The sequence below is a fragment of the Chiloscyllium plagiosum genome, unplaced genomic scaffold (genome assembly GCF_037043375.1).
Source record: "Chiloscyllium plagiosum isolate Xiang-an unplaced genomic scaffold, Cpla_swu_hap1 HiC_scaffold_7, whole genome shotgun sequence".
Lineage (NCBI taxonomy): Eukaryota > Metazoa > Chordata > Chondrichthyes > Orectolobiformes > Hemiscylliidae > Chiloscyllium > Chiloscyllium plagiosum.
In genome coordinates, this window is record NW_028270145.1 from 98,325,901 (window position 1) to 98,339,694 (window position 13,794).

Consider the following 13,794-nt stretch of genomic DNA (forward strand, 5'->3'; position numbering starts at 1 on the left):
CAAATTTTAATGGTCCTTTGAAATGGCCTAGTAAGTCGCTGAGTTCAGAAGTAGTCAAAGTTGCACAGCAAATGTTAAGGCCTTGCCAGGGATTCTCACATCCCATGAAAAAGAATAGAAAGAAACGTAATTGACAGATTCCTGCGATGTAGTGTTTTTCTATTGAAGAAACTTTGGTAGATTTGGTCTATATCTATTACCAGGTCACATTCAAGCCAGATCAGTTAAGGACAGGTTTCCTTGCCCTAAAGGACATTAGGAAGCCTTTTCTGAACTGCTTGTGTTATGCAGACTAAGGAGACCAAAACTGTTAACAGTAGTCTCGATACAAGCATAAAAAATAAAACTAAAAGGCAAATGCTATTTATAATTCAATGCTTTGCTAAATGACCTATGTGGTGAGAATATATTAATCATCTGCTTTTTCAGTACGACATTTCAAGAATCACAGTAAGAAGCGAGATCACTTACTGAAAGCTAAACCTTGGTCCCATGCTCCTACAATATGAGGATTTATACAACAATTACAAACAAAGTTTCAGCAATCCTTAAACATTAACAAAAGTTTTTAAAATTGAACAAAGCAGCTACTGCTCTGGTATAGAGTTGACAAAAGTGCACTCCAAGGAATAAATGGTCTTGTGAGAAAATGAAATTTAGGAGCAATGTGTGATTAGAAGAGGTTGCAGAGATAGGAAGGGGTGAAACCAAGGGATTTGAAAACAGGATGAAAACAGGATGAGAACAGGATTTGCTAAGTCTTTTCAAATAAAATGGTTCATCAAGTAACTTCATTAAATAAAGTGACTGTCCAAAAATCAATAATGATCTTCAAACTAAAGAAAATTATACTTCAGATCTCTGAATGAGACAGGATCCCTCTAAAGTTTTCTACTTGCAAGATGAAATTAGGATGGCAGTTTAAAAGCATAATTACCTTTTATTTCCTAATTTTCTACTCAAGGATTGCTTTGCAATGAAAGTTGTAGGTTGCCACAGATAAGGACACATTGTCTTCGGCTATATCACTTGCCTAGGAGGTTAAAAATCACACAACACCAGGTGATAGTCCAACAGGTTTAATTGGAAGCACACTAGCTTTTGGAGCGTCGCTCCTTCATCAGGTGGTAGCCCTGATGAAGGAGCGACGTTCCGAAAGCTAGTGTGCTTCCAATCAAACCTGTTGGACTATAACCTGGTGTCGAGAGATTTTTAACTTTGTACACCCCAGTCCAACACCAGCATCTCCAAATCATGTCTAGGAGGAGTAGCTTTATCAGAGTACAGCCTCAGGCTTGCCAAGTGGGTACTTGGGTGATATATGCATCTGTCATTTATTTCTGTAGGTTCATGCCCTAGCCCTCATAAATAAAACAGGGTGAGAAAGTTCTGGAGAACTGAGTGCAATGATTGTAATAGTGCAAAGCAACTCAACATTAATGAACAAGTGACTCTGCAATGTATCAGTGCTCCACAATACTATGCTATAGTTTGGTTGCGGGGGGAGTGGGAGTGACTAAAGGTTTGAGGCTAAAAAATGGCTATTAAACCTATCTCTACAGGATGGAGTAATGAAAAGCTATACCATTACTCAAAGGGAAAAGAGGTAATACAAATAGGCGTTCAGAGGAAAATTGCAAGAAAGGATAATAAGCAGAATTGTATTCTAACCAAGGGAAGTGCATAGTTTATCCGAACTAAATGAAGATTACAAATGACATAATCAGGAGAATCCAACTGTCAATACAAGTTGTAAACAACAGATACCATTTCAATCCCTATTGAATTGAATTTATTGTCACATGTACCGAGGCACAGTGATAAGCTTTGTCTTGTGAGCAATACAGGAAGGTCATATAGTTAAGTAGCATAGATAAGTAAAGAATAAGTAAACAGTGGCAAAAACAAAAACACAGGTACAGGCGAATACTAAACGTTTGAGAGTCCATTCAGTATTTAAACAACAGTAGGGTAGAAACTGTTGCGAAACTGGCCAGTGTGTGTGTTCAGGCATCTGTCCCTTCTCCCCAAAGGTCAAGGTTGTAGAAAAACATTGCCAGGGTGGGATGGATCTTTGAGAATGCTGGCGGTCTTTCCTTGACAGCTGGCTTGGTAGTTGGATTCTATAGATGGAAAGTTGGCCTTTCTATTGTCTGGGCCAAGTTGACCACTCTCTGTAACCGTCTCCGATCTTGAGTGGTACAGTTCCCATACCAGGTAGTGATACATCCAGACAGAATGCTCTCCATGGCGTACCTATAGAAGTTGGCAAGGGTATTCACCATCATGCCAAATTTCCTCAGCTGCCTGAGGAAGAAGAGATGTTGTTGGGCCTTTGTAACCAGTGCGTCCACATGAAGAGTCTAAGAAAGCTTGTTGTGGATGAGCACTCCCAGGTGCTTGACACTCTCCACTCGTTCCACCTCTGCATTGTTAATGTGTTGGGGGGCATAAATAACATCTCGCCGAAAGTCAATAATGAGTTTCTTGGTTTTGCCAGCATTGAGAGCTAGGTTGTTCTCAGTGCACCATTTTTCCTGGGCTTCCATCTCCCGTCTGTTTTGTCACCATCTGAGATTCGACAGACTATGGTGGTGTCATCAGCAAACCTGTAAATGGCATTAGTCTGGTATTTGGCAACGCAGTCATTGGTATGCAGAGTACAGTAGGGGACTGTGTACACACCCCTGGGGGTGGGGGGGGGGCTCCAGTTTTGAGTGTTAATGAGGATGAAACATTGTCCCCAATATTCGCTGATTCTGGCCTGTGGGTCAGGATCCTGAGGATCCAGTTGCAGAGAGTGGGGCTTAGTCCGAGATCACTAAGTTTAGTAATCAGTCTTGAGGGGATACTAGTGTTGAAGGCTGAACTGTAGTCAATGAGTATGATTCTTGCGTTGTTCAATATCATGCTCTGCATTAAAATTTAAGTCATATTTTGGTTAATCCAGAGACCCAGATAATGTTCTGGGACTTGGGTTCAAATCCCACCATGGCTGATGGTAGACTTTGAATGCAATAAAAATCTGGAATTAAGAGTCTAATGATGACCATGAATCCATTGTCAATTGTCAGAAAAAAAACATCTAGTTCACTCATGTCCTTTAGGGAAGAAAACTACCATCCTTACCTGGTCTGGCCTACATTGACTCCAGACACACTGCAATTTAGTTGACTTTTAACAGCAATCTGGGCAAATAGGTATGGGCAATAAATGCTGGCCTAGCCAGTGATGTCTGCACCCTATGAATAAAAAAAAATCTTCATCCAGATACAAAACTGTGTGAAGTATTCAGTTTCTGCAATGCACTAACTCAACTAGAAATGAAGAACAAAACATCTGGTTCCTGAATTTAATAGCTCGGTACATACAACTGTGATGACAAGTGAAAGTGATCAATACTCACTGGTGTTTGAATCATCATGGCTCTCTGGTCTCGCATTGTTCGTACAATGTCCAATGGATATACTGGCTGATTGCATTCAATTAGACACATTGCTGTCTCCATAGTAATGAGAACTCCTGTCCGACCTATCCCAGCACTGTAAAATATAATTTGGTGGATTGTTAGCTCAGTTGCTGGGGAATTGGTGATGCCAATAGGTGTGACCGATGCTTGCATCAGCTGAGGTCATCATGAAGGTCCTGCTTTCCCAACCTTGCCTGAGGCATGGTGACCTTTAGGTTAAACTCCTCACCAGCCATCTCTTTTTCTAATCAGAGAACAGATTATGGTAACTTTACCCACGTAAAACATAATTACATATGAGCAAGCTGTACTGGAGTCAGCATCCTCACTTACTCTCTTAAAAAAAATGGTCTTCTGATTTTCCACCTTAAATATCCTACATTCAATCGATGTCCATTGTTTCCTGACTTTATGATTTCAAAGGCATCATCTTAGTGAAGTGGCATTGCAGACCTATTAGTTTAACGCCCTTACTATGGAAGAGTTCAAAGCTACACAAAGTACTAACTGTTGTTCCAAGGATCTTGGATGATCTCTCCATTTTTCTGATTATTTCTAGAGGATGTGAGTGTTTGTTGACCATCCCTAACTACCCTCGAGAAAATGACGGTGAGACTGAATTCAGGAGAAATTTCTTTACTTAAAAGATAACGAGTCTTTGGAGTTCTTCACGCCAGAGAGCTGCTGAGTATGTTCGAGACAGCAGTTAACAATTTATTGACCTTAAAGGGATATATGGAATGCAAGAAGGTAGATGATCAGCAATAGTCCTACTGAATAATAAAGCAAGCTCAAAAGGGCTTGCTCTAGCTTCTAACTCTTACATTGTTATGACTTTTACATTGATAATCTAATCTTTCACTTGCTTTGAAAGCCCATCCATTAGATGTTCTAATTTTAAGATCTAGTGAACCTGAATTCTCAAATCGCATGCTCATCCACGTAACAATATATCACCCACATTCACTGATATAGAATTCCATCTGCAACATTTATGGCCATTTAATTTATTCTCATCACCACCATACAGCTTCCTTTGATATTCTCAATAATTTGCAATGCATCTTATTTTTGAATGTCTGCACATTTTAAATAAGGTGAGGCATATCCAAATCATCTAAGAACAAAGTAAACCAAACTGATGCCAGAATCGATTACTATTTCAATCACTGAGGAACTGCCTTAAACAATTTTGAATCCATCTGCTATAGCCACACTTGCTTGGTTCATTTTTCCTGTAGTGTCTCGTGTGGTAGATGGTCAGAGAAACAACAAATTCTGAATTTCCACAGTAAACATTTAGAAGAAAAACATTAGTCTCATTCAGAAATATGTCAGTAGTGCAACTAATTATTTGTATGGATGCAACATCTGTAACTGCAAAATTCTTATCTTAGGAGACTGGCCAGACAAGTTCTGTTTCCCACCTCCCTTATTATTTTGGTTGAAAAACTGTCTTCAATTAAATAATTGTGAACCATAAATGGATTAAATAAATCTCACTTCCTAACCAATTTCAAGATTATCATCAAATCTGGTATTATAAATTCACCTCTGAACATCTAGGTCCCAACCCTGTGGATTCCCACATCAGGTTTTGCCACTCCCATCCCAAATAATTCAGCAAGTGCTTACTATTTTGAGTACCTACCTTGTTAAGCCAAACATGAAAAACATCCTCCACTGTTGTATTGGCTATCATCATATTAGCACAGTGGCTCAGTGGTTAGCAGTGTTGCCTTACAGTACCAGTGACCCAGGTTCGAGTCCAGCCTGGGGCGACTGTGTGGAGTTTACACATTCTCCCCATGTCTGCATGGGTTTCTTTTGGGTGCTCTGGTTTTGTTCCAGAGTCTAAAGATGTGCAGGTTTGGTGAATTGACCGTGCTAAACTTCCCACAGTGTTCAGGATGTGCAGGCTAGGTGCATTTGTTAGGGAGATGTAGAGCAATCGGGAAGGGAATGGGTCTCAGTGGGATACTCTTCGGAGGGTCGCTGTGGACTTGTTGGGCTAAATGGTCTGTTTGCACACTGTAGAGATTCTCTGATTCTACTTGATCCTGACCTCACTTGACACTTGTGCACAGCGTTCCAGCTACAGTCATTGCTTCAGGAAGACAGACTTGGGCAACATCCTTCCCCCACAGTTTAGTCCAGATATAGCCTCTTGACTATTGTTATGGCTGATCAGCTTCCTCAGGACAGACTAGGAAGCAAAGGTCAGATTCTACATATCAATATAGCTCAGTTCCAAATTAGGTAGGAAAACTTCTTAAGTGAAACTTCTCCAGAAAGAAAAAAAGAAGTATTTTTGCTCATGTCAAGCTTAAACTCTGATTTGTTGACCCAAAAAGCAAACACTATGCAGAGATCAATAATTATTTTTTGAATTAACATATCTATCATGTTGGTGACAAGACAATAACAATGGATAAAAATCAGTATTTTCCAGAGACAAACTTAGCATTTAAATCAATTAAAATCTTCAGACATTTCAATGGTAAGTCACTGTCATTGGGTGGAATAAAAAAATGCTCAAATATGATCTGTAGTAAGCTCTTGTTTAGCATATGATTTTAAGCAGTCTACATTTAAAAGTTACCAACTATAGAAAAATAATTCATAGGTGCTTAAAAAATGTTTGTTTCTCTTCTCTGGCAGCATCCCAATTTCTCACTAAACAAGGAATTGCGGATGCTGGACATCTGAAACAAGAACATAAATTGTTTGAGAAACTCAGCAGGATCTGTGGAAAACAAACAAAGTTAATGTTTCAAATCCAGGAACCCTTTTACAGAAGAGTTCTGAAGAAGGGTGACTGGACTCTAAATGTGAAGCACAGATGCTGCCATACCCGCCGATGTTCTCCAGCAATTTATGTTTTTGACCCAATTTCTCAGTTAGGTTCTGACCACATTAAGTTCTTTCATTTATCACTGTATGTTTTTTTATAGCAGATAAACTACATGTACCTGCAATGTACGACAACTGGTTCATCTTTGCCAACCCGTGTTTCTCGAACAAGCAACACAAACTTCAGAAAATCACTCGAATCGTCAGGAACACCATGATCAGGCCATGCAATATACTGGATTTGGGTGAGTGGACGGCTCTCATTTTTCTGTGAAGTTGCAAAAGATTACATTTCACTAACAAACAAGATATACATGTAATGTCTTCAAGGTTATCTTAAAATAAAACTGTTAGAGCAGGGTGAAAATGGGTGCCAATTCAATTTGCAGTTTGCCTTTAATTAAAGTTTTCACTCAGGAATTGAGCCAATTTTGATCTTGCTCAAAAGCGTATTTTATAGTTCAAAATATTTTTCATTACTTAGGTCCCAAATAGGGGCTTCAGCTTTGAGGTCTAGTCTTGAACATCTGTACATTTGTATTACTGAACAGGAGTCGCCTCGATCACCTCGAGAATATGAGTCAGCCTGTGTTGTTGCTGCCATTATTTCACAACAGGATCACAGAAATACCAGAAATGCAATACAAGAAACGTTTCAGATAGACTAGATATCTTACACATTATTTACTGAATGAAACATATCGAAAGTAGTCATACAGTCAGAGAAACAGACCCTTTGTTCCACCTTGTGTTTGCCTACCAGATTTCCTAAACTGATCTTGTCCCATTTGCCAGCATTTGGCCCATTCCCTTTAAATCGTTCCAATTCACATACCCATCCAGATGCCTTCTAAATTCTACAATTGTACCCACCACCAACATTCCCTCTGGCAATTCATTCCGCACATGCACCACCTTCTGTGTGAAATAGTTGTTCCTCAGGCCCATTTTTAAATCTTTCCCCCTCATCTTAAACATGTGGACTCCCTTAAGCTGTTGTGGTTCTGTTCGCCGAGCTGGGAATTTGTGTTGCAGACGTTTCGTCCCCGGTCTAGGTGACATCCTCAGTGCTTGGAAGCCTCCTGTGAAGCGCTTCTGTGATGTTTCCTCTGGCATTTATAGTGGTTTGTCTCTGCCGCTTCCGGTTGTCAGTTCCAGCTGTCCGTTGCAGTGGTCGGTATATTGGGTCCAGCTCGATGTGCTTATTGATTGAATGTGTGGATGAGTGCCATGCCTCTAGGAATTCCCTGGCTGTTCTCTGTTTGGCTTGTCCTATAATAGTAGAATTCATGTTGCTTGTCATCTGCGTGTGTGGCTACTAAGGATAGCTGGTCGTGTCGTTTCGTGGCTAGTTGGTGTTCATGGATGCTGTCTTCCTGTTTATCCTATGTAGTGTTTTGTGCAGTCCTTGCATGGGATTTTGTACACTACATTGGTTTTGCTCATGCTGGGTATTGGGTCCTTTGTTCTGGTGAGTTGTTGTCTGAGAGTGGCTGTTGGTTTGTGTGCTGTTATGAGTCCTAGTAGTCGCAGTAGGCTGACTGTCAGTTCGGAAATGTTCTTGATGTTTGGTAGTGTGGCTGGTCCTTTGGGTTGCGGCATGTCCTTGTTCCGTTGTCTTTCCCTTAGGCATCTGTCGATGAAATTGCGCGGGTATCCGTTTTTGGCGAATACATTGTATAGGTGTTCTTCTTCATCTTTTTGCAGTTCTGGTGTACTGCAGTGTGTTGTGGCCCTTTTGAACAGTGTCTTGATGCAACTTCTTTTGTGTGTGTTGGGGTGGTTGCTTGCGTAGTTCAGGACTTGGTCTGTGTGTGTGGCTTTGTTCTCTGTGTTCGGCAACACTCTACAGGGCCCTACCATTAATTGCTTAAGTCCTTCCTTGGTTCGCCTTACCAAAATGCAACATCTCATATTTATCTAAATTAAACTCCATCTGCCACTCATTGGCCCATCTGATCAAGGTCCTGTTGCACTCTGAGGTAACCTTTTCACTGTCCACGACATCATCAATTTTGGTGTCATCTGCAAACTTATTAACCATACTTTCTACATTCACATCCAAATCACTTATGTAAAATGGTGAAAAGCAGTGGATCCATCACCGCTCCTTGCAGCACTCCACTGGTCACAGGTCTTTAGTCTGAAAAACAACCCTCCATCACATCCTTTGTCCCCTACCTTCAAGCCAATTTTATTTCCAATTGGCTAGCTCCCCCTGAATTCTATGTGATCAAACCTTGCTAACCAGTCTGCTATGCAGAACACCTTGCTGAAATCCATTAACCAATATCTATTGAGCTGCCTTCATCAATCTTCTTAGTCATTTCTTCAAAAACCTCAATCAAGTTAGTATCCCTAATCAGTCCTTGCCTTTCCAAATACATGTAAATCCTGTCCCTCAGAATCCCCTCCAACAGATTACCCACATCTGATGACAGGCTCACCAGTCTATAGTTCCTGAGCTTTTCCTTACCACCTTTCTTAAATAATGGCACTATATTACCTATCCTCCAGACTTTCGGCATCTCACCCATGGCCATTGATGATACAAATATCTCAGGAAGGGGCCCAGTACTCACTTCCTTAGCTTCCGACAAAGTTCTGGGATACACCTGATCAAATCCCGGGAATTTATCCACCCATATGCGTTTTAAGACATCCAGTCTCCTCTCCTGTAATATCTTCTGTAAAAATATCACTATTTATTTCCCCAAGTTCTCCAACTTGCATGTCCTTCTCCACAGTAAATACTGACTCAGAATGCTTGTTTCATATCTCACCCATCTCCTGTGGCTCCACATATAGATGGTCTCCTTGATCTTTAAGGAGCCCTATTCTCTCCCTCTTTTGTCCTTAATCTATTTATAGAATCTCTTTAGATTCTCCTTAATCCTATTTGCCAAAATTATCTTATGTACCTTTTCTGCTCTCCTGATTTCCCATGAGTATACATCTACTTCCCTTATACTTCTCCAAGGATTCACTTGATCCCAGCTGCCTATACCTGACATACACCTCTTTCTTTTCCTTGATCAGAGCTTCAATTTCTTCAGTCCTGCAGCGTTCTCTACACCTACCAGCCTCACCTTTTGCACTATCAGGAACATACTGATTTCGAACTCTTGGCTCATTTTTAAAGGCTTTCCACTTTACAACTGTCCTTTGACTTGCGAATAGCCTCTCCCAAAAAACTATTCAAAACAGGGAAAAAAAAAAGAACCAACTGCAGATAAACCAGGATCTGAATCAACATATCACCCAATGGGTTGCACTTAAGCAACAAATTGCAAATAGTGTCAACAACAGTGCTCCCACCTCAAACACAGTGGTTCTTTATCAACCAGCTCTGTGTTAATTGGTCTGGTAAAATGACACAGCAAAGCATGTCATGTAAAACACATTTCTTTTTTAAAAAACCAGCATTAGGAAATACTTCAATTTGGTTTACTATTCCATATATCTTTAGAATGCTTGTTGGAGAATAAAGAATAAAAATCAAGATTGAATATAGACAGGAAGCCATTGATAGATGAGAGAGAATGACTACCTGTTAGTGGTGCATTGCAGCACACAGACCAGTCTCGTATTATGTGCTCTTGACTTTCCATCAGGGCTCAAAATACAAGGAGGCAGTAGCTGAATTCACTCTCAAAGCCCTCACAATGCCCAGGGTGATTGGAGAAATTTTTGCACTTGCAAGCAGGATAGACAGAATCTGACAAGCAACTCCTACAATCACTGACTAGCCCTCTCTTCTATTTGCTGCTGATAGGTTGTGCCCATCCACAGCAAATGTGGGAGAAGAATAACCTTTGATTACAGAAAGTTAGGAAAGTAAGTGTTGGCAGAGGGACATCACCAGTGGAGCTGCAGCCAGATTTTGGTAAGAATTTCTGGGCTTTTGCCAGCAGCTGGACTCTGGTGAATTCATGAGCTTCCCCACAAGTCACAGAATTTAGGAGTTTGCCAACAACCAGTCCTTTCAGGGCTTTTACAAGGTGTTGAGTATATCACATTGAGATGGGATGGAGGAAAAGAGAGAGAAGCTGCAAGATAGATTGATAGTTAAGATATATTCAGCTAACTAGGAGTCAGGATTAAAAGCTTCAAGTCACAATGGCAATGAATTCCTTGCAAATGAACGTGGAATCGAAAGCCTAAGGTTAGATATGTTCAGGAGAATAAAGAAAAATGCAGTAGATGCTATTATGATGAACAGTGTCAATTCATAACAGTCGTCATACTGGTTAATTCTTTCTTCAGATGCTGCCTGACCCAAGTTTCTCCTGCACTGCTTTTCTTAGAAATAGACACTGATGCTTCAAAGTGGCAGCGGTGCGCCCACAGGCCCAGTAAAGTTGGGCAACCCCAGACCGATGTCTCGAGAACACAAAAGGTTCCTCGAACAACGTTCAAGTGTTTCAAGCAACATTTTAGTTCATTAAAAATATGAAATCTTTCAATTTTTCACAATATTCTTCACATTTAACAAAAAAATGAAGTCATTAATAGCGTTTTAATCTATTTACATTGAGAGCAGGAATAGGATGATAGAGCAGGTGAATGCATGGCTGAGGAGCTGGTGTATGGGAGATGGATTCACATTTTGGATCATTGGAATCTCTTTTGGGGTAGAAGTGACCTGTACAAGAAGGACGGATTGCACCTAAATTGGAAGGGATCCTAATATACTGGCAGGGAAATTTGCTGGAGCTGCTCAGGAGGGGGAGTGGCGTTCTTGATAAGGGATAGCATTACAGCTGTGCTGAGGGAGGGGGATATTCCTGGAAATACATCGAGGGAAGTTATTTGGGTGGAACTGAGAAATAAGAAAGGGATGATCACCTTATTGGGATTGCATTATAGACCTCCTAATAGTTAGAGAGAAATTGAGAAATAAATTTCTAAGGAGAGGTGAGGGCCCATGGTGTTCGAGGTGAGCTGCTGGGATGGATTGAGGATTGGCTGTCTAACAGAAGGCAGAGAGTTGGGATAAAAGGTTCTTTTTCAGAATGGCAGCCGGTGACGAGCGGTGTCCCACAGGGTTCAGTGCTGGGGCCACAGCTGTTCGCATTATATATTAACGATTTGGATGAGGGAACCAGGAAATGGCTGATGGAATTTAACGTGAGCAAGTGCGAGGTCTTGCACTTTGGCAAAAAGAATAAAAGCATAGACTACTTTCTAAATGGTGAGAAAATTAATAAAGCCAAAGCACAAAGGGATCTGGGAGTGCTAGTCCAGGATTCTCTAAAGGTAAACATGCAGGTTGAGTCCGTGATTAAGAAAGCGAATGCAATGTTGTCTCTTATCTCAAGAGGGTTGGAATATAAAAGCAGAGATGTACTACTAAGACTTTATAAAGCTCTGGTTAGGCCCCATTTGGAGTACTGTGTCCAGTTTTGGTCCCCACACCTCAGGAAGGACATACTGGCACTGGAACGTGTCCAGCGGAGATTCAAACGGATGATCCCTGGAATGACAGGTCTAACATATGAGGAACGGCTGAGGATACTGGGATTGTATTCGTTGGAGTTTAGAAGATTAAGGGGAGACTTAATAGAGACGTACAAAATAATACATGGCTTGGAAAAGGTGGATGCTAGGAAATTGTTTCAGTTAAACGAGGAGACTAGGACCCGTGGACACAGCCTTAGAATTAGAGGGGGTCATTTCAGAACAGAAATGCGGAGGCATTTCTTCAGCCAGAGAGTGGTGGGCCTGTGGAATTCATTGCCACGGAGTGCAGTGGAAGCCGGGACGCTAAATGTCTTCAAGGCCGAGATTGATAGATTCTTGTCGTCTCGAGGAATTAAGGGCTACGGGGAGAACGCTGGTAAGTGGAGCTGAAATGCGCATCAGCCATGATTGAATGGCGGAGTGGACTTGATGGGCCGAATGGCCTTACTTCCACTCCTATGTCTTATGGTCTTATCTCAGCTATCTGTAAGAATAATAGTGGTTATGATAGGGGATTTTAACTTTCCAAACATCAACTGGGTCTGCCATAGTGTAAAGGGTTTAAATGGAGAGGAATTTCTTAAGTGTGTACAAAAACATTTTCTGACTCAGTATGTGGATGTACCTACCAGAGAAGGTGCAAAATCTGACCTACACTTGGGAAATAAGGCAGGGCAGGTGACTGAGGTGTCAGTGGGGGAGCACTTTGGGGCCAGCGACCATAATTCTATTAGATTTAAAATTGTGATGGAAAAGGATAGACCAGATTGAAAAGTTGAAGTTCTAAATTGGAGAAAGGCAAATTTTGACGGTATTAGACAAGAACTTTCGAAAGCTGATTGGGGGCAAATGTTCGCAAGGAAAGGGACGGCTGGAAAATGGGAAGCCTTCAGAAATGAGATAACGAGAATACAGAGAAAGTATATTCCTGTTAGGGTGAAAGGAAAGGCTGGTAGGTATAGGGAATGCTGGGTGACTAAGGAAATTGAGGGTTTCGTATCGAAAAAGGAAGCAAGCATATGTAAGATATAGACAGGATCGATCGAGTGAATCCTTAGAAGAGTTAAAGGCAGTAGGAATATACTTAAGAGGGAAATCAGGAGGGCAAAAAGGGGACATGAGATAGCTTTGGCAAGCAGAAAGAAGAAGAATCTAAAGGATTTTTACAAATTCATTAAGGACAAAAGGGTAACTAGGGAGAGAATAGGGCCCCTCAAAGATTAGCAAGGCAGCCTTTGTGTGGAGCCACAGAAAATGGGGGAAGATACTAAACGAGTATTTTGCAAAATACTTACTGTGAAAAAGGATGTGGAAGATATAGACTGTAGGGAAATAGACGGTGGCACCTTGCAAAATGTCCATTTTACAGAGGAGCAAGTCTGGATGTCTTGGAACGCATAAAAGTGGATAAATCCTCAGGACCTGATGAAGTATACCCTAGAACTTGGTGGGAAGCTAGAGAAGTGATTGCTGGGCCTCTTGCTGAGATATTTGTATCATTGATAGTCACAGTTGAGATGCCGGAAGACTGGAGGTTGGCTAATGTGGTGCCACTCATTAAGAAGGGTGGTAAGGACAAGCCAGGGAACTACAGACCAGTGAGCCTTACGTCGATGGTGGGCAAGTTGTTGGAGGGAATGGAATCCTGAGGGACAGGATGTACATGCATTTGGAAAGGCAAGGACTGATTAGGGGTAGTCAACATGACTTTGTGCGGGGGAAATCATGTCTCACAAACTTGATTGAGTTTTTTGAAGTAGTAACAAAGATGATCGATGAGGGCAGAGCGGTAGATGTGATCTGTATGGTCTTCAGTAAGCCATTCGACAAGGTTCCCAATGGGAGACTGATTAGCAAGGATAGATCTCATGGAATACAGGGAGAACTAGCCATTTGGATACAGAACTGGTTGAAAAGTAGAAGACAGAGGATGGTGGTGGAGGGTTGTTTTTCAGACTGGAGGCCTGTGTCCAGTGGAGTGCCACAAGGATCGGTGCTGGGTCTTCTAC

At 41.3% G+C, this 13,794-nt stretch overlaps 1 protein-coding gene across 5 annotated transcripts in view; it reads right to left on the reverse strand.

Annotated features, from left to right (window-relative positions):
- ptpn4a (protein tyrosine phosphatase non-receptor type 4a) overlaps positions 1 to 13,794 on the reverse strand; it is a 363,683-nt gene that overhangs the window by 11,273 nt on the left and 338,616 nt on the right. For 4 of the 5 annotated variants that reach the window (XM_087989323.1, XM_043694230.2, XM_087989326.1 and 1 more), the window contains 2 exons: positions 6,442 to 6,590; positions 3,407 to 3,542 (listed from right to left, as the gene is read on the reverse strand). In XM_087989323.1, the coding sequence (XP_087845449.1) occupies positions 3,407 to 3,542; positions 6,442 to 6,590 (285 nt within the window). Of the gene's footprint in view, positions 1 to 1,803; positions 2,610 to 3,406; positions 3,543 to 6,441; positions 6,591 to 13,794 lie in introns of those variants that run through there. The other variant, XM_087989324.1, reaches the window with a different exon arrangement.